Source organism: Myxocyprinus asiaticus, chromosome 7 (assembly GCF_019703515.2).
Source record: "Myxocyprinus asiaticus isolate MX2 ecotype Aquarium Trade chromosome 7, UBuf_Myxa_2, whole genome shotgun sequence".
In the NCBI taxonomy this organism is placed as follows: Eukaryota; Metazoa; Chordata; class Actinopteri; order Cypriniformes; family Catostomidae; genus Myxocyprinus; species Myxocyprinus asiaticus.
Genome location: NC_059350.1, coordinates 45228541 through 45250473, shown reverse-complemented (window position 1 = coordinate 45250473; position 21933 = coordinate 45228541). Strand labels below are relative to the sequence as shown.

General features: G+C 38.3%; 1 protein-coding gene across 1 annotated transcript; it reads right to left on the bottom strand.

Moving 5' to 3' along the window:
- Window positions 1–511: 511 nt before the first annotated feature.
- Window positions 512–20589, bottom strand: LOC127444062 (FERM domain-containing protein 7). The gene is made up of 12 exons (XM_051703229.1): window positions 20461–20589; window positions 16976–17080; window positions 16779–16821; window positions 14583–14661; window positions 14388–14485; window positions 14148–14262; window positions 6181–6328; window positions 5938–6033; window positions 5193–5356; window positions 4367–4435; window positions 1674–1749; window positions 512–1567 (listed from the first exon to the last, which is right to left on the bottom strand). Exons 1-12 carry the CDS (start codon window positions 20587–20589, stop codon window positions 512–514), a joined length of 2178 nt encoding a protein of 725 aa, XP_051559189.1.
- Between the last annotated feature and the right edge of the window lie 1344 nt (window positions 20590–21933).

Here is a 21933-nt window from a genome sequence, read left to right as displayed (position 1 = left end):
TTAAAAAAAATAAAAGATTATTGACAAAAGACACAGGATCCTTTTAAATACATGTCACTACAGTATCATGTAAGAGTTGTTAGTGTTCTGTCCCATCACAAATATTTGAAAATAATTTTTATTGTTAGCTGACAGATGCATTGCCTTTCTATAAGATACAGTACATAACTTATTACCTGATTTACTGAAAATGAAGATTTAAGCAACATAATCACTGTTTTTCCATTTAGTACATATTTATACTCTGCTTAGATACTATTTTGTGAATTAAATGATTTACTAAGTAAATCCAATGCAGCTTACCACAAAATATAACATTAAATCAGAGATGCAAATGGATGTGAAATCTTTCTCATTTTTCTTATTTACAGTAATATTACCTGATGTCACTTGATTAATAATAATCCCCCTATGTCTTCATTACTAGCCAAAGGTATACAGGCCACAACTGTTCATATTATTTGTTCAGAAGCCCCATTAATTATGGCCATGCTCAAGATGTTGCCCATGGCTACAACTTCACCACCTTAACAGTGCTGAGAGCTTTATTCTCCCCATCGTTCTGACCATCTAAGTCCTCTTCCTCTCCATCCTCTTCGTCTAGTTGAAGGCTTCCAGAAGAGAAGCGCATGCGTGCCAGTGGACCAGAACGTACCACTTTGCCCAGTGAGGGAAAGTAGGGGTAGAAGGTGTCTGAATCAGAATCACTATAACTGCCTGTTCCAAGAATGCATAAAGAGGTGGGTCTTTCTGGGAAAGGGGCTGGACTTAGGGGAAGGTAGGTGGGCCTGGAAGGAACCTGCTGTCGAGAGAGGTGTGGATAATACCCAAGCGGGCGATACTCGGATGCGTATGCAGCAGCGTTTGAGGCAAGTGTGGGTCGCTGGAATTTGACATCTGGTTGGCTCGAGGCTCGACGTGGCAATCCGGTCTGAAACGTGGAGTCATCGCTGTAATGGCCCGCCTCCACTCTACTCAATTCCAGTTTCCTGTTCAATCCTGTCCTCAGCCCTTGTCCTTCTCTAGGGTACAACCTTGATTCGGCCAATCCTAGGCCAATGGGGTGGAACCTGTCCTGTTGCTTTTGTAGTAGTGGCGACAAACAAGAGGATGGTAAGGAGTGGCCAATTTGTCTGGGTAAGTATTGCAGAGGCACAGAGCTGTGATGGGCTTGAGGGAGGCAGTCTAGGGATGAGGACGTGTGGTCTTGAAGTAGGTACGGGTGAGTTGCGAGTGGGAAGGTGGGCAGAACTGGGTGGAACTGCAGATGGGGCGTGTTGGGATATAGGAGCACAAGATGCTGGGTGCTTGGAGACAACCGTCTTTTTGTCTTTTGTCTCTGAGCTCCTCTACCACGATGCTCCGCTCCAGATGTGGACAGCGAGCGAAGCTTAGGAGAAGCAGAGTTGCTTGAGAAGGCAGGATTTCTTGACAAGTGTCTGGATCGTTCCAGCTCATTAGTGAACATGACTTCCACAGCCGATGTGCTACGTTTTGGTATGCCTGACTGTTCGTTGTGTTGCTCAGAAACGGTTGAGTCAGGAGGTAGATGGGACTGCTCGTAAAGCTATGTGAAAAAGGAACATAAATTTGAAAATTGCTGTTATCCACCCTAGATTGGGTCACAACAATCCCCAAGCACATTTGAAATGTAAACAACTGTAGAACATTACCTGCTTAGAGACGTCGGTGAGTATGTCAGGAGAGGATCTGCATTGTCGAGCGTCATATTCAGACTTACAACGACTTCTGAAAGACGAGCAAAACACATGTCGGAGATGAAGGAAAAAGCAGACACATGGGTTATGGTGGACCCCTACAGCACATCCAATTTTCCAGAAGTTCTATACCTTTAACTTATACTGTAGGTGATGTGTGTATGTTTTCAAGTTAAAATACTGTTTAAGTGGCCCAACAGAGCATCATTGGTTCAACCAATGCTGTGAATTTAAGGCAGGACTACCGGTTTGTTTGACTAATGGAAAATGGGCGAAGTATTTTTGCAACTGTGCCCACCCACTTTTTCTGCCATCTTGGTTCAGGAAGTGTTTTTCTCATTCATTTTGTTCATAGGATTTAGTGAAATCCTTCATAAAAGCTTTCTGAGCCATGAACCAAACCTACCAGCTCCGAGGTGTATCGCAATATTGCAAACTTTGATTTGAAGAAAAAACGTATTTGAAAATCGGACAAAAACACAAAGATACAAGACTGTGTTCTTAACATTTTTAATTAGGGGATTAACTGCAGTCCCATGAAGCGTAATCAAATTAAAACCTTAAACAAAATTACGTTTTTGATTATAAGTATACAGGTGCATCTCAATAAATTAGAATGTCGTGGAAAAGTTCATTTATTTCAGTAATTCAACTCAAATTGTGAAACTCGTGTATTAAATAAATTCAGTGCACACAGACTGAAGTAGTTTAAGTCTTTGGTTCTTTTAATTGTGGTGATTTTGGCTCACATTTAACAAAAACCCACCAATTCACTATCTCAAAAAATTAGAATATGGTGACATGCCAATCAGCTAATCAACTCAAAACACCTGCAAAGGTTTCCTGAGCCTTCAAAATGGTCTCTCAGTTTGGTTCACTAGGCTACACAATCATGGGGAAGACTGCTGATCTGACAGTTGTCCAGAAGACAATCACTGACACCCTTCACAAGGAGGGTAAGCCACAAACATTCATTGCCAAAGAAGCTGGCTGTTCACAGAGTGCTGTATCCAAGCATGTTAACAGAAAGTTGAGTGGAAGGAAAAAGTGTGGAAGAAAAAGATGCACAACCAACCGAGAGAACCACAGCCTTATGAGGATTGTCAAGCAAAATCGATTTGGGTGAACTTCACAAGGAATGGACTGAGGCTGGGGTCAAGGCATCAAGAGCCACCACACACAGAGGTGTCAAGGAATTTGGCTACAGTTGTTGTATTCCTCTTGTTAAGCCACTCCTGAACCACAGACAACGTCAGAGGCGTCTTACCTGGGCTAAGGAGAAGAAGAACTGGACTGTTGCCCAGTGGTCCAAAGTCCTCTTTTCAGATGAGAGCAAATTTTGTATTTCATTTGGAAACCAAGGTCCTAGAGTCTGGAGGAAGGGTGGAGAAGCTCATAGCCCAAGTTGCTTGAAGTCCAGGGTTAAGTTTCCACAGTCAGTGATGATTTGGGGTGCAATGTCATCTGCTGGTGTTGGTCCATTGTATTTTTTGAAAACCAAAGTCACTGCACCCGTTTACCAAGACATTTTGGAGCACTTCATGCTTCCTTCTGCTGACCAGCTTTTTAAAGGTGCTGATTTGGCACCTGCCCACACTGCCAAAAGCACCAAAAGTTGGTTAAATGACCATGGTGTTGGTGTGCTTGTCTGGCCAGCAAACTCACCAGACCTGAACCCCATAGAGAATCTATGGGGTATTGTCAAGAGGAAAATGAGAAACAAGAGACCAAAAAATGCAGATGAGCTGAAGGCCACTGTCAAAGAAACCTGGGCTTCCATACCACCTCAGCAGTGCCACAAACTGATCACCTCCATGCCACGCCGAATTGAGGCAGTAATTAAAGCAAAAGGAGCCCCTACCAAGTATTGAGTACATACACAGTAAATGAACATACTTTCCAGAAGGCCAACAATTCACTAAAAATGTTTTTTTTTATTGGTCTTATGATGTATTCTAATTTTGTGAGATAGTGAATTGGTGGGTTTTTGTTAAATGTGAGTCAAAATCATCACAATTAAAAGAACCAAAGACTTAAACTACTTCAGTCTGTGTGCATTGAATTTATTTAATACACGAGTTTCACAATTTGAGTTGAATTACTGAAATAAATGAACTTTTCCACGACATTCTAATTTATTGAGATGCACCTGTAGAAACAATATATTTTAATTTTCTTGCAAAATATCGAGATATATACAGTAGTAGTTTGAGAGAGTAGGCAGATCGCTGCAGAGCTCATTTGCTGCTATTCTCTAATTAGAGGATCTTTCTCTTCAGGTATCATAGGTTGTGTTGTTCTTCACCAGGAATTCCACTTTTAAACACTATTTTTTTTTTTTTTTAAATGAAGTTGAAAGAACGCGGACTGATGCTTTCAACAGAAGCATATACCATAGATTTACAATCTCGGAGCTCACAGCAGGTCTGTCTTGAAAGGCTTATAAGTTATCATTAAAAATGTATTAATCTATGGAGAAAATGAATGGGATGAAGTGGAATGAATGACTTCCGGAAGTTACCCGGCTGTTGCGCTCTTATGTTTAGTGCTGCTAGTGGAGCAGAAATTGCACACTTCATCTTTAAACTAAGCCACACAAATTGTGCACATGTTCTTTTCACGTAACAACACCCAACAATAGATCTTACCTTTCAAAAGGCAAATGTTTCTTTTCTCCAGAGCCCACACACTCAAAAAGTTGCTTCTGTGTCCTGCCGCTATGATACAACAAATGCAAGCATACAAAGATAAAGACTTTTAGGCCAAAAACATACACCTCTCAGAAGTCCACGTACGATGATGTGAGCACCTGGCCAACATATTGCGTTTTTGTGTTACTGTGGCGGTAACAATCATCAGTAGGCTACTACTCAAGGGGGCAATAGAGTTACTTTATCTTTTAAGAGTTGGCTTTAACTTACATGCTCAGCAATATTCACTTAAAACTGTTGCTCTGCCAGGACAGTAGTTGGCTTTAAAATGAAAACTCACCATAGAAGCAGACAGTTCACATTAATGTCTGCTATAACTCCCCTTGTGGCAACGTTAAGAATGCTACTCATACTTGCTTTGTGTTATGAAATGTGGTCCGAAACATTTTGTAATGCAACACACAAAATTGAGCTTGTGTCACAGAAGTGTCTGTGTTCACGTACTTGCGTAGAGTATGTTTCGGGATTTATGAAACGATTGTTACTGACATCACTGATGACTGATGCAAACAAGAAGTACATCCTCCCTCTTATAAACCAGTGACTCTCCAACCAAAGTCTCTAGTTGTGTGCTCAGTAAAAAACAATACACCATGCTCTGACTAACATTCTCATTACAAAAACGTTGCACTTTTTTAAAGGGTTTATGTAGGACAATGTAGGGAGTTTCATAGCATAATGTATTTAGACAGCTGGGACTGCTGATCAGATTTCATATTTGGTCCATTCTAAAGTCTCTGCGGACACTGTATCTCTTCCATACCTGTATCTGAAACTGGATCCTTTGCTGGAGAGAAGGGACTTTTGATGTGACTTGGGCTCCTCAGCCAGTCTGAAGAAGGCATGGTACTCCACACACATCTTCCAGAATGCCTTACACACATCTCTGCTGGCCATGGAAAACTCAACGGTGTCCCTCCTCGAAGGCTAACACATTAAGATTTGGGTAAATGACAAATTCAAAAACACTGTGTTAATTTTTCAGCCTCAATTCAACTGCTTTGACAGGCAAATACAGACTTATAAGAAATAGATGTTTCAAATGTTTCTGCCAATCGTCAAGATAAAGTATACATTAAATTAAATTCCTTTCCCCATTTTCACCACTTTAGTGGTAAAATCCTTTCCCCATTTTCACCACTTTAGTGGACTTTAACTTACATGCTTAGCAATATTCACTTAAAACTGTTGCTCCGCCAGGACAGTATTTGGCTTTAAAATGAAAACTCACCATAGCTTTAGTGGTGAAAATGGACAGCACTACCCAGTAGCTAATGCATTTTACTTCACATTTTAGTGGTGAAAATGGACAGAGGATGGACAGAAGTTTTGATTGAGAAGATGCCAACTTATTGTCACCTATCCAACCATTAGAGACCAGCACTAATGGAGATATATGATATATGAAGAAGGAGATTTCAAGTGTTTTAGAGGAACTATTGCATTCTTCTCCAACAATGTCCACTGTAAGACAGAGCAGTGACTGTTGCATTATTTTTTAGTCTCACCCCAGTCTCAGTGTGGAGTTTGATCAGGAAATGTTTCCTCTTGAAGCTCAGTTTACGGATCTTGGCCCAGCTGAAGGTATTGATCTTTGTGTTTCCCTGAGAATGGTATAATATGATAGATATTTAAACATGAATGAGAGAGTTTATTATTTCTTAGCTGCATTTTATGTTGTCAGATACTGTCAACTGTAAAATGTTTGTGAGTGTTCAATTATCAAATCACCAGGCTAAACTTAACTTTACCTGAAAGACAAGCACACCCATATGTGTGACAGCGAGGTTGATTCTCATGGCTTCTCCATCATGGGCAGGGTGCGGGCGGATCCCATACATGTCCATTTTCCGGGCAACCTCCAGCAAATGCACATCTGATTCGGCAGGAGTGTGACCTCTGACCCCATACACCGAAAGGTAATGTTTGAATGATGATAGACAAAACTGAGTAGAATTTGATTTGGAGACTTAAGCTCATAACGTACTCTACGCAAGTATATTAACGTAGATGCTTCTAGCTATGCTACCTCAATTTTGTGCATCTTTGTACTCCGAAATGTGTCAGACAATTCATAACAACATAAGCACGTGTTGCATTCTCAGCGCTACCACAATGGGGTGCTATAGCCGACATTAGTGTGAACTGTCTGCTTCTATAGTGAATTTTGTCTGTCAAGTCAACCACTGTCATGGTGGAGAAACAATTTGAAAAGAATATTGCTGAGAAAGTTAAAGTAAATCTATTTATAGCAACTTACCAGAATTATAACACATTCAGTTTTGTGGCACAAACTTTTGAATGTACCTCTATCGCCCCGTTCTGAAGTATGTTACCGCCACAATAACGCAGGGAAGCACGTTAAAAGAATATTCTGGGTTCAATTCAAGTTAAGCTCAATCAAGAGAATTTGTGGCATAATGTTGATTAACACAAAAATTAATTTCGAATTGTCAGTACTTTTCTTTAAAAAAAAAAAAAAAAAAAAAAGCAAAAATTGAGGTTAAAGTAGCTATGTTTCCATCAACGTTTTTTTTTTATGCGTGTTTTGGGATATCGCATAAAAACTGCTGGATGGAAACACCAAGATGCAAATTAATCTCCAAAATGCACATAAAAAATGTATACGCTTGTGTAATAAGTTTTTAGTTCGGGGCAATGGAGGAGTCAGGAGACAGTGAAGCAGATTCAAGGTCAGTCTTTTTAATTGTCAGCTTCACACACAATCGACGGTAACCATCGGAACAGACTAAATAATAAACAAAGAAAAGCACTCGTGGCTGTCTGTGCTTGTAGGTCACTCTCTCCACCTCTCTGATGCTCTGACATGCCTGTTAAGTCTCCCTCCGCCATCACTATAATGAGAGACAGGTGTTAGAGATAATTATGAGCCAGGTGACGAGCCTTACCACTCTCCCTCTCCCGCACACCGACACATGACCACGCCCCCCACGCCACAGCTTGCTTGAGGTGGATATTTAATTCGATAAGAAGACATGCGCATAAACTATAATGGAAACACATTTACCGAATAAACTCCTATTGAATTTGTTAGGAATAAAAGTTGCGCATCAAAAAGGTCATGTGAATGAAAAACTCGATCATTACTGAACTAACCAGCGGATAAATCATCGCTTCTGAAATGTTGCTCTGGTCATCCTGAAATAACAGTGTCCTGAAAACCCAAAGCCTACAAAGAGTTTGCAGAGCAAATAAGTCATAAACAAACTTGAACTCCATGGAAGAGAAGGTTTATTGAGACTTTTGAAAAATATTTTATAGTCTAGGGTGACCAGATTCCTGCTTGTGGAAAACGGGACAGCCCCCTCCCAACAAAAATGAAATTGACGTATACTTACCGAGGCGCAGATCAATGCGAATAGAGGGTGCATCTGCATCTGTAACTGTTGTCACCTTGTACTTTTCGCTGGCAGCAATTTTTCTCAGTGTGCGCATGTCTTTCAAGAGTTTATCGTAAAATGCAGAGCAGTCCAGTCCAAAATTAAGATGTATGAAAAGCATTGCTTTCATGACTGTTACACGGAGTCAAGATTAATATGGTGTCCATGCTGCATTCATTAATGAGAACACATGCTCCACAGATGCAGATGTCCCAGGCAGGCATAAAACAAACTCCACGACCTTGGCTAAGACTCCGAAGTTGATGGTCTTGCGTTTGCCCAAATCACTCTGCACGATGTCGGTGTGGCCTCCATGGAAGATGGAAAAGCGAGCTCCACAAATCTCACACCTCACTTCACTAGGCTCTGTCTGTGACTCCTTTTTTAGAAATTTAAACTCTTTTTGAAGATCCTCATTAAATGTACATGCACGCTTCCTTGAATTTTTTTCAGCTGCAATTTCATCTGTGTACTCTTTCAAACCGACTCTTCAGTCAGTTCACTAACTGGATGTCTATTGATAGGAGATTGTGTTTGGATAGTTTCAACCAGTCATGTACTACAAATAACGCGGTGTGATTTTATTGGTTTTTCAAGCAGTAGCCTATCCTTGGCTACCTTTGATTAGAATACTCACGTGACTGAGAAAGCCACATAGGTGATAAAGAAATTTTAGTAGAGGGGAAATACTGGACTGTCCTGGGAAAACCGGGAAATCTGGCCACCCTATATAAATCCGCAACACATAATCATAAGGATGGATGAACACACATATATAGCGCTCCCAGAAGTGTGTGACACGCTGTCGCTCCAAAACCTGAGACAAAGTTCTTCAGAGTGTTTTGTCTGCATGCTCTAAACTGCCAGTGTTTTATATATATACACTGGTGGCCAAATGTTTGGAATAATGTACAGATTTTGCACTTATGGAAAGAAATTGGTACTTTTGTTCACCAAAGTGGCATTCAACTGATCACAATGTATAGTCAGGACATGAAAATTTTATTTTTTTTTAACGTGAAAATAAATATTACAATTTGAATTCTTTTTTTCAGAACTTCTTAAACTACTTCAAAATGTTCTCATCAAAAATCCTCCATGTGCTGCAATGATAGCTTTGCAGATCATTGGCATTCTAGCTGTCAGTTTGTCCAGATACTCATTTCACTCCACGCTTCCTGTAGCACAAAATATAATTTGACTGTCTATGGATCTACTGATACATCGTCTTCAACAGTGAAGAACTTAGGTATTATATTTGACACCAATATGTCATTTGAAAATCAGATTTCCAATATTTGTAGAACAGCATTCTTCCACCTAAGATATATTGCTAAGTTACGACACATGCTGTCTGTTGCTGATGCTGATGCCAATTCATGCATTCATGACCTCAAGACTAGATTATTGTAATGCATTACTGGGAGGATGTCCTGCAAGTTCAATAAATAAACTTCAATTGGTTCAACATGTAACAGGCAGAGTGCTGACTTGAACCAAGAAATATGATCAAATTAGCCCCATTTTATCGTCATTACATTGGCTTCCTGTTAAATTTCGTATTCATTTTAAAATTCTGTTAACTACATACAAAGCTTTGAATGGTCTAATTCCACAGTATTTAAGTGATCTTCTATCATGCTATATTCCATCACATTCATTACAATCGCAAAACTCTGGCATGTTAATAGTTCCTAGAATTTCAAAATCCACAAAAGAAGGTAGATTCTTTTCATATTTGGCTCCTAAACTATAGAATAGTCTCCCTAGCACTGTTCGGGATGCAGACACACTCACTCAGTTTAAGTCTAGACTAAAGACTCATCTATTTAGACAGGCATACACCTAACTTATTCTTCACCACATAATTAGACTGCTTTAGTTAGGTCTGCCGGAACCTGAAACATTGATCATGATCTATAACTCTGCAAAAAATCTAATGGCATCTATGCGAATATTATTCTATTTGTTTCCATGTCTCAACCTCGGGACTCCTATCCCGAGGTCACCAGAACTGGCCGGATCCAGCTCCATTCCTGCTTGGTATCGGACTCCACTGCTACGTGTCTCTAAGTGATGACAACTAAATGCCGCCGGTGCCAGCCAGACATCACTTCAGTCTATTATGATGGACTTCAGCGGATGAACTGATGCCAACTCCAACCATAAGACATGGAGTACTTCATATGCCATTGCCTGAACCTTGGACTTAGGATAGACCTCACCGAAATGACCAGCCAGTTGAACTGCTTAGCACCTCACTGATCTCAGCCAGTGTCACCTGGTCTAATAATGGACTACACTCTTAAAATGGAATACATAGACTATCAATAAATTGCCAACAAAAGCCTTCATCAGCCAACTAATAAAGGACAATGCATCTATGTGAACTTCTGCTGTTAATCCAGTATGGATTTCAAAGACATTAGTCATTAATCTTAGAGTTCTTACAAAATCTTTGTTTAAACACTGGCCCTTAACTCTCACTTAGTTTAATAATTTTAAACCATGACTTGCACTGCACATTAATAAGTAATATTGGCATTATATTCATATTGGTTAGCCAGAGGGAACTGGCCCCCACAGTGAGTCTGGTTTCTCCCAAGGTTATTTTTCTCCATTAACCAACATTTTATGGAGTTTTGTGTTCCTTGCCACAGCTTGCTCACTGGAGTTATAAATACAATTATTATTTAATTATTTAATTTTATACACACTTCATAATCATATTTAATCAAACTACACAATGATGACTCTAAGATTTTATTACAGTTTCATTTTCTGTTAATGCATGATTTTCTGTAAATCTGCTTTGAAACGATGTGTGTTGTGAAAGGCGCTATACAAATAAAAATGACTTGAATTGCCATAGATGTGGCTGTCTTGTCGGGCATTTCTCACGCACCTTACAGTCTAGCTGATCCCGCAAAAGCTCAATTTGGTTAAGATCCATAAAACTCTTTTCCAATTATCTGTTGTCCAATGTCTGTGTTTAATTTTCTTTTCTTTTTGTTTTTCTGTTTCAAAAGTGTCTTTTTCTTTGCAATTCTTCCCATAAGGCCTGCACCCCTGAGTCTTCTCTACAGTTGTACAAGAAACTGGTGTTGAGACTCTGATGTACATATCCTCTTGTTTAGTTGTACATCTGGCCTTCCACATCTCTTTCTGTCCTTGTTAGAGCCAGTTGTCCTTTGTCTTTGAAGACTGTAGTGTACACCTTTATATGAAATCTTCAGTTTTTTGGCAATTTCAAGCACTGTATAACCTTCATTCCTCAAAACAATTATTGACTGATGAGTTTCTAGAGAAAGCTGTTTCTTTATTTTTTTTTTTTTTTGACCTTAAGACATGCCAGTCTATTGCATACTGTGGCAACTCAAAAACAAACACAAAGACAAAAAAAAAAAAAAAAGTTAAGCTTCATTTATCGAACCAAATAGCTTTCAACTGTGTTTGATATAATGGCAAGTGATTTTCTAGTACCAAATTAGCAATTTAGCATGATTACTCAAGGATAAGGTGTTGGAGTGATGTCTGCTGGAAATGGGGCCTGTCAAGATTTGATCCAAAATGACTTTTTTCAAATAGTGATGGTGCTGTTTTTTACATCAGTAACGTCCTGACTATACTTTGTGATCAGTTGAATGCCACTTTGGTGAATTAAAATACCAATTTCCTTCTGAAACAGTAAAATCTGTACATTATTCCAAACTTTTGGCTGCCAGTGTATAAAGAAAAACTACTCACAGTGGCTAAAATTTCTCCTGAAGTGACGATTACATCCTTTTGAACACCCTTGGATGGAAACGCGGTTTTGTTCGCACATTGTTTTTGCGATTATATGGTTTATATGATTAAATTTGCAGCTTGGATGGAAACATACAGTAGCTAGTGAGGCACTTACAATGGAAGAGAATGAGCCAATTTTTGGAGGGTTTAAAGGCAGAAATGTGAAGCTTGTGATTTTATAAAAGCACTTACATTAAATCTTCTGTTAAAACTCATGTATTATTTGAGCTGTAAAGTTGTTTAAATCGTCATTTTCACAGTAATTTTAGGGTTTGTTGACATTACAACATCATCTTTTTTTACACAGAAAAGGTTAGTAAGCGATTTTATCACAGTAAAATCATGTTAACACGCATATTGTTTATGTCTTGTGGCTACACCTTGAAACTGATTATTTTAGCATTTACAGATTGGCCTCATTCACTTCCATTGTAAGTGCCTCACTTTTTTTAAAGAAAAGGAGGGGTAAGTCAAAATAAACTTTTGTGGTAATCAATATTATGCCACAAATGCTGTTGATTGAGCTTAACTTGTATTGAACCTGGAATATTCATTTAAGTATATTCAACTGGACTGCACTTGTATGAAAATATGCATTTTCATACTTGCATAAAGTATATGGTTCTGGCTGAAGTCGCCCATGGCATGTCATATACAATGTTCTTCATACCTTGGGTCCAAGGGCGTATTAGCCATGGGGGACATTTGGGGACATGTCCCCCGCACTCTTTAAAAAGGTGATTTTTGTCCCCGGCACTTTCCCAAGCTAAACCCATACCGAGTACAAATTGTGGATTTGTATCCAGTATTCTTTGCATTTTGTTACTTTGGGCTGATTGAGCGACCATCCAGCCAATCACAGGTGAGTTTCATGAGCCGAAACAACCTTACGTAATAGGCCATCAGTTAGACAGTCTAATCAGTGCGACTCTGTTCATTTCAACAATGCTCATTTATCTACATTTTTTAATCTGCATTGATGTTGATCTAAATTAATAATCTAGAGATGAGGAACACACAAACGAGAGTTATTTATTGTCATATCATTCTTGATATGCAGTATAATGTGAAATGCACTTCAGAAAAAAACAAAGGACAGTCCTTCTTTTAAGCACACATTGTAAGTGGAGTTTATTTCAGCACACAAGTGTTCATTAAGTAATGCTTTTTACATTATGTTTGTGAGGCAATAGTTTGATCGGTTGTTTTTGCCAATTTAAGCAGATTACTAGATCAGTGTTAAATATGTAAAACTATTTTTAATATCAGCTCCTGTTTTTTACCTCTATGTTGGTGTGCTGTAGGAACAAACTGTAGGAAAAAAGATAGATCTGCTGTGTTCTTAGAACACTTCTGCATTTTACTGAAGTGAATAGATATGTAGACACCTTTTTATACATGAAAACATATAGACGTTATTGAAACTCATCATAATTATAATAAGACTATTATTGTTGTCTTTTGATAAAAGTCATGCTCAGCAGCTCACAAACTGTAGGGAAATTATAGATTTGCTTTGTTCTTATAATGCTTAAAACCTCTACTAAAGTCTCTTTGTAGGTCTGTAGACATACACATTTTAAAGGAATACAATTTTCTTTTGATCATTGATTCAGTGACTAACTAATTTCACACAAAGACACTCATTTGTCACCATCTTCTGGCATCACCAGAAATGGTCACTGAATCATTAAAAGGATCTGAACGTATTTTGGTGAATGTAGTCAAAACACTCGAGCCACTTGGATACATTTAAATCCCACAATGCACAAGCACAGAGTAAAAAATAAAATTGTGCACATGCACAGTTGTCATTATTGCAATTGATTAAATTATTCAGGACCAGCTTGTGCTCAGTCTTTTATTGTCATGTGTGAAATAGAAGCAAGTGCTCCACAAGATGCCCTTTATTTTTGCAGCTAATTTTGCTAAACTTTGCAATACTTGAAACTTTAAAATTCTACAAATATTAAAAGTAAATAATACATATATTAATATAATACTCATATCATACTTATATATTAATACATACTGTAATATATTAATACTGCACTCTAAGTGTTGGGTCTGTGCGAGCCACCTACTGACAGCTTTGTCCCCCCCACTTTTAAAATGACTGCTATGCCCCTGCTTGGGTCCCACTTTATATTAGGTGTCTTTAACTACTATAACCTTAAGCATTTGATACAAAGTATATTATGTACATATGTGTTGTTACATTGTACTGACATTTAAAATACCTGCATTTAATTACATTTGTAGTTACACTGTTAACCTTACCTCTAACCCTAATCCAACCCTTACCCTAAAACCTAACTCTAACTCCAATCCTAACCCTACCCGTACTCCTACCTCAACCTCAGTACCAGCAAATGTGAATCTTGTGAGAATTTTGCAGAACAACATGTAGTTACTCAGTAAATACATTGTATTTTAATGTTAGTACATAGTAGTTAAAGACACATAATATAAAGTGTGACAGAAAATTGTCATCCTAGTACGCTTGTGTATGTGAAATGGTGTGTTACCTGTGTTTTTTATGAAAGCGAATGATTTTGTGGTCCAGATATTCCTGGTTTGGCACATACTGCTTATTTTCAAGATGATGAGCATCCAACTCCTCATCATAATCACCAATTTCTGCTACAAAGGAGAGAGGGGGAGAGAGAGAGAGAGAGGGAGAGGGATAACTGTTTGTTACTGTGTGTTTAGTAGAAAAAAGCTGTACATTTTGATGAAATGTAACCTTTCAAATAGGTAAGAGTTACCTTGCAGTATATAAGAGACGAGCAGGGCAGCGCTGTTGTCATTACAGGTGAGGCTGCCATTTGACAGATCCTGTTTGATCTGAAGTGCAAACAGATACCTGCATAAAAGAGGCATTAGTCAGACTGAATACATATCACCTTATCTCCATCTATGTATGTATCTGTCTATCTATGATACAGACATGCATGGTTCACCTGGTTAAGCCTCTCTGCAGTTGTCCTGGATCAGGAAGAAAAAACTTCACAACAAAATGGAACGCTACCTCACTGGTATCTAAGAGAAGAACAAGCACTGTTTTGAGGAATAGTTCACCCAAAAATGACAATTTTGTCATAAACTTCTCACCCTTAAAGTCATTTCAAACCTGTATGACTTTCTTATGCAGAACACAAAAATATGCCTTTTCGATACAATGACAGTTGATAGTGACTCACTTGAAAGCTTAAAAAAGGACCAAAAAGGGGGCATGGGTAGCTCAGCAAGTAAAGACACTGACTACCACACCTGGAGTCGCAAGTTTGAATCCAGGGCATGCTGAGTGACTCCAGTCAGGCTTTCTAAGCAACCAATATGCCCGGTTGCTAGGGTGGGTAGAGTCACATTGGGTTATATAATGTGTCGCTATAATGTGGTTCTCGCTCTCGGTGGGGCACGTGGTGAGTTGTGCGTGGATGCCACGGAGAATAGTGTGAAGCCTCCACACGCGCTAGATCTCCGCGATAATGCGCTCAACAAGCCACGTGATAAGATGCATGGACTGACTGTCTCGGACGCGGAGGCAACTGAGCTTCGTCCTCCGCCACCCGGATTGAGGCGAGTCAGTACGCCACCACGAGGACTTAGAGCGCATTGGGAATTGAGCATACCAAATTGGGGAGAAAAAGGACCAAAAAGTATTATAAAAGTAGTCCATGCAACTTGTGCATAATATTCAAGACTTCTGAAGGTATACGATAGGTTTTGGTGTCAAACAACCTAAAAAACTTACGTTTTCAGTGGAAATCTTGATGTTTGTTGATCTTTCATGAGAGAAGCTTGTCATTTAAAGTGAGACACTATCAACTGCCATTGTATTGAACAAACAGAATATTTATTAAAATATTTTACCTTTGTGTTCTGTATTAGAAAGAAAGTCATATGGGTTTGCAACAACATGATGGTGAGTAAATTATGACAGAATTCTCCTTTTTGGTTGAACCATTCCTTTAATAATCATTTAAGAGTCAATGGATAGTCGTAGACTAATGGTGTCTGGGATGGTAATATAAATGTTGCAGGCTCAATCTTAAGTAAAAGTGACTCAGTAATTGTTGAATTACTGAGAGCAGGGAACGGTGGATCCATTCAGAAAATCCCCATAAATTCAGATCTCATTTCAAATCTAATTTCTCCTTGCCTAAAGAACAACATACATTGATGAGCCAAAATATTATGACCACCTGCCTAATATGCCGTTGGTCCTCCGCGTGCCACCAAGACAGCACCGACCCGCTGAGGCATGGACTCTACAAGACCCCTGAAGGTGTCATGTGGTATCTGGCACCAATACATTAGCAGCAGATCCTTCAAGTCCTGTAAGTTGCGAGGTGGAGCCACCATGGATCAGACTTGTTGGTCCAGCCCATCCCACAGACGCTCAATCAGATTGAGATCTGGGGAATTTGGAGGCCAGGGCAAAACCATGAACTCTTCATCATGTTCCTCAAATCATTCCCGTACAATGTGTGCAGAGTGGCAGGGTGCATTATCCTGCTGAAAGAGGTCACTGCCATCAGGGAATACCATTACCATGAAGGGGTGTACCTGGTCTACAACAATGTTTAGGCAGGTGGCATGTGTGACATTGATGTCCACATGAATGGCCGGACCCAGGGTTTCCCAGCAGAGCATTGCCCAGAGCATCACACTCCCTTGACCAGCTTGTCGTTTTCCCACAGTACATCCTGGTATCATCACTTCCGCAGGTATATGGTGCACACGTACACGGCTGTCTACGTGATATTAAAGAAAACGGGACTCATCAGACCAGGCGACCGTCTTCCAATGCTCCAAGGTCCAGTTCTGATGCTCGCGTGCCTATTGCAGGCACTTTTGACGGTGGACAGGGGTCATCATGGGCACTCAGACCGGTCTGCGGCTACGCAGCCCCATACACAGCAAGGTGCGATGCACTGTGTGTTGTGACACATTCCTCTTGTGACAATCATTAAAATTTTCTGTGACTTGTGCCACAGTAGACCTGTGAGTGATCATAATGATTTGGCTCATCGGTTTAAGTAAAAATAAGCACAGCTAAGCCCATTCTTTCCTACTGTAAATTAGGATAACAAGTATTCAGTCAAAAATAAATAAATAATTAAATGTCATGAGATTATCACTTTAGAACTTACTCTTAATCTGTTTGGCCACTGGTTTAAGGAGTTCAAGCCAGACCTGTAGAATAAAGACTTCTTTCAAATACTTGGAGGAAATAGAAACCACCAGCCAGCAAATACTTAAGGGTCAATACTGTGTTTTTTTTTTTTTTTTTTTTTTTTTTACAAACATTGTTATTGACATCATTGACAGATCAAAGGTCTTGACTCACAAAGCTGCCAGTATGGTGACGGAACTCCAGGCCAAAGTACTCTTTCTCTAGCAGCTTTAGATGACCACACACCTTATTGAAGAAATCAGAACCCAGGATCTTTCTCTATTGAGTGATGATAAAGTAAAAAGAGGTCATGGCTGAAAAAGCAACATGATCATCATCAGGAAATCGACATGTTGCTTCAGAAAATTCATGCTCCCTGAAATCAACCCCATTCTGACGATTTACTGGCAAGTGCCATCCGAGACACGGGTTCTGACTAGAACCTACAAATCTGGACATCAGAATCATTCACTTTCATAAAAAACACAGGTAACACACCATTTCACATGCACAAACATACTAGGATGACAAATAATCTCATTCACATAAACAATACCGAGATTTGAAGGTTGCATTTTTGTGCAAAAATTGCATTTTCAGTCCTTTGACGGTTAGGTTTAAGGTTGGGGTTTGGGTTAAGGCCGGTGGCCCAGGGGTGCACAGCACAACCAAATTAGTAATGCAAATAAAAGCTGAAACACAATGGAAATAAGCCACAACACAATGAAAGTAATCCACAACACAACGAAAATAACCCCCCATGTGCCACAACCCAGTCGGAAGGCAAGGGGGAATAATGGCACAGGAATCTTTCCAATTCGAACACTCAGGAAAATTAAGGACAACATTTTTTATAAATATTTCTTTTCTGATAATTTTTTTGTGTTGTGTCTTATGGTGTTTTCATGTCAGAAAGATTATATTTACATTATAAGCACACATGAATGCCACCACAAAGTCGTAATTACCATTTGAGCCCCGACTTTCCGAGTTGGAAGTGTGTCAATTTAAGAAATAAGAATCACGGTGGAAGCAAATTGTTATTGTTAAGAATTAATTTTTACTTGAGGATTTTGACTGTGCAGTTTAGGTTTTATGCATTTTGTACTGTTAACGAAAAATAGTGATAAAACTTGCCAGAAAGTAAGACTCATATAGTTGGTTTATGCAGCGATAAGCGTTTGCAACCAAACTACATTTCCCATCGTTATATATGTGGTCGCACAATAATGATAAAATAGGTAGATAAAGCATTAATTACACACCTAATGTGTGGCTTTGTTTTTATTTTGTTCATTTTGCATCGGTGCTACAAAGGCTTTCTGCCTACGCTAAAATATGAGAAAGAGAGAAAGAAATATTAAACTGCAAAACAGGTCGGTTCTTATGACTTCAATTGAATGCACATCACATCATATTTACAGTACTTCTGTATTTTTTCCCCCTAGCTTTCTATTTGCTAATTTGGTTGTGTTGTGTAGTTAGGTTAGTTGTGTTGTGTAGAGTTAATAAAATATACAAAAAACTATATCAAATAAAGTATTCCTGTTCACTGTATTATATAAAATACAACTAAAACTTGCTTTTGGTGCCAGTCTGTGGCCATAAATTCAACAACACTTTCCACTTCGGCCACTGGGGGCAGTGATTAAAATTTCGATAAGCACAGACCGATTTCAGCAACAGAACTCTTGACCTAATGTTACTGTATTTACAGTGAGATCAGTCTGATAAAAGAAGCGACACAAAGTAGGGTAAAAGGTTATTTTCCCAGCTAGGATGTGTTTTTGGACATTTTTTTTTTGGTTAGAACAACATTTCTGTCAGACAAACACAGTCCTAACCATGTGCCCCTAAAATCAAAGGGAAACAATAGGCTTATAAATCTCAGTCCTAAATCTAACTCTAAAATCTGATTGTTTGATGGAAATATTGATCAGAGAAAATGGTAAATGCTTTATATGGTTTAAATCTTGTACTTGTTCAGCCAGCATCTGTTACTTTTGGGTAATGTGACTGCAGTCACTGTGAAATTAACCTAGGTGAAATTACTCAGATTTGGTTATGTTTCTAACATCTCTATTATTTGATGAGGGTGATAATGAGACTGCAATGTGATTTTTAGCAGAATGTAACTTTCTCTGGCAATTGAATCTGAAGCAACTGAACTGCTAAAATGGTATTTTGGCAAAGTCAGATGTTCACTGAGTCAGCCTCAAAATACAGGGTTGCTATCCGATGATTGTGTTTGTGCGTGCGTGCGTGCGTGTGTGTGTGTGTGGTGGGGGGGTTCATATGTATGTGTGAGGATGTTTTCCTAAACGCTGTATTTACTGTGACAGCAAAAAATAGATCCTCCCCATTATCTTGTCAAAGAGAAGGAACAAGAGAAAAAGATAGTGGGATAAAGTCTATAGGGTAAGATAGGAAGCTAAAACAGACCACAATACAAAGATAAAGAAAGATCAGAACTTAAAACAACACATCTGATTATTTAAAGTATATATGCTGGAAAACATAGACTTTCAGATTACTTTTAAAGAAAACATGGACAGTTTCTTTTTCACTTTATTCAGGACTAAATTTGATTTATAATTGATTATAAATTATATTGATTATAATCAATTATAAGTAACCGAGACAACAGATGATCTCTCTGCAACCTGCAATCTTTCTTTGCATCTTTAGCTCCTTTTCTCATCTCTATTTTCAATGCCTCTTTGCTAATTGCCTGTTTTGCCTGAGGTTGTAGAGGGATGCTGGCATGCTCTATGGAATGAGGCCAGCACGAGCATGTGTTCACCGCAGACCAGGATATTTACCCCTATTCAGACACATACATGCCTCACAGGCACTCACTCACTCACTCACTTACTCTCCCTCTCTTTCTCTGTCCATCTCTTTCTTCCTCCCCCTCTCACTTTATATCTTACCTGCTTTTTCTCCCTACTCTTTTGCTTTGTACCCCTTATCCTGGCTGGTACAACAAGATCGCATTGTGTGAAAGCAGCAGATACCCTCCAGGTACACACACACACAAACAAACACACACACACAGCACTCCCCATGGAGAAGAAAAAGCAAACGGATAATGGGACATGAAATGATGCTCCTTTACAAGCAAAACACAGCTGGACCGAAAGTGAGAACTCCTCTCTCTCTCTCTCTCTCACACACACACACACACACACACATTTATATATATATATATATATATATATATATATATATATATATATATATATATATATATATATATATATATAAATGTATTATATCTTTTTTATATTCTATATTTAATAAGAAATTTAAATTAAGAAACTTTGATTTAAAGATCTCTATGTAAGCATGTTAATTATGCCAACATGATTTATTTCTTTACACACTTTACACAATTTAAAGAAACTGTCAAACTGTCATAGTTAATATTTAGCAAAGCAAGAGAGAGAAATACCTCAAACATATTTTAGAAATATATTTTAAAACATATTCATATTAATATATTTATTATTAATATTTTATATGATATATATATATATATATATATATATATATATATATATATATATATATATATATATATATATATATATATATAAACGACCGGTTACATTGTATGTCTTATTAACTAAATAATCGAGACTGATTTGATTTCTCACCTCCACCTCGAAAGATCTCTCACTGTCGTCCAAGAAGATCACGCGTAAGCGTAGTTTCTCATTCTTGTTCTTATTACGCGCAGCTCTCCTATTGGCAGGTGTCTTCAGCAACTCGAACTTATCCCCCATCTTATTTCATGTGTACATTTAGGGGTTGAAGTACCTCAGTTTTCTACAAAGTATGGAGAATAGAGTTTCCATAATGTGGGTCATTATCCGTTTGATTGTGTAGAGACGGAGTTGCGCGCGGCTGTCTCGTGACGACTGTTTACGCATCCTATTCAGCATCAGCATCACTTATATGAACCCACTGTATCACACAGTTTATGGCGGTTACCGATAAACAAGTCTACGTGTCCAAAACACAGGCAAATTAACAGGTTCTTACGTTGTGGACTAAAGTTTTTTGTTTTGTTACTTTTTCACCATTGCATGCATCCATCCGGTGCTCGAATTGAATCAAGTCTTATGGGGGGTCCCCCCCATAAGACTTTTTTTTTTTTTGTGTGTGGTGTGCAGTATGTATATCTCGCAATATACAATTTACACAAAATATACAATATATTTATTTGATTATAATATGCATAACTATATACTATTTATTAAAAACAGGCTTATATAAAAGGACATAAAAGAACAGGCTTTTGTGTTGATAAAGTATTAAAAAAAAAAAATACATGTTCAGTCCAATGTTATATAACAAAGAAAGAGAAGCTACTATTTCTTTTAAATGGCTTACTCCAAGTAATACTGGATTTAGAGGGTGACAAAGCAGCAGACCCAAAAGGGCAACTATGGCAAATATACCAGGGGACTACATATAAGGCACTTGTGTGAAGGCATGTGACTTCAAAATACATTGAAATGTCTCCATATCAGTAGAAAACAATCAGATGGCTTCCAGACTCACTGGATAGTATCACTGTCAGATTCAGCAGTGGCACATTATGATTTCATAATGTCTCGGAAAACAGTGATAAAGGAGCAGTCAGTTTAAGGACCTTTTTTTATTACTTAAACAGTAGCAAAAGGATGGCAAAATACTGTCAGGCTGTAATGATACTATAGAGAGGAGATTAGGTATGAACCCAGGTGCGGGAGCTTTATTCAAAGACTGCAGGACAACTGGGCAAACATTATAAATGTCTTTACTGTCACTTATGATCAATTTAATGCATCCTTGCTGAATAAAAATAATAATTTCTTTAATTCCTTTCCCCAAAAAATAAATAAATAAATTCTTACTAACCCCAAACTTTTAAACGGTAGTGTATAATGTTACAAAAGATTTCTATTTCAGATAAATGTTGTTCTTTTGAACTTTCTATTCATCAAAGAATCCTGAAAAAAAAAAAAAAAAATTGTACACAACTGTTTTCAACTTTGATAATAATCAGAAATGTTTCTTGAGCATTAAATCAGCACATCAGAATGATATCTGAATGATCATGTGACACTGAAGACTGGAGTAAT

What these genes read in the sequence shown, in the direction of transcription:
- LOC127444062 (XM_051703229.1), bottom strand. Translation starts at nt 20,589, where the DNA reads ATGGGGGATAAGTTCGAGTTGCTGAAGACACCTGCCAATAGGAGAGCT. An exon ending in AGTGGCCAAACAGATTAAGA is followed by an intron (nt 14,662 to 16,778) that starts GTAAGTTCTAAA and finishes TTCTTCTCTTAG; the next exon opens with ATACCAGTGAGGTAGCGTTC. An exon ending in CGCTTTCATAAAAAACACAG is followed by an intron (nt 6,329 to 14,147) that starts GTAACACACCAT and finishes GTATGGGGTCAG; the next exon opens with AGGTCACACTCCTGCCGAAT.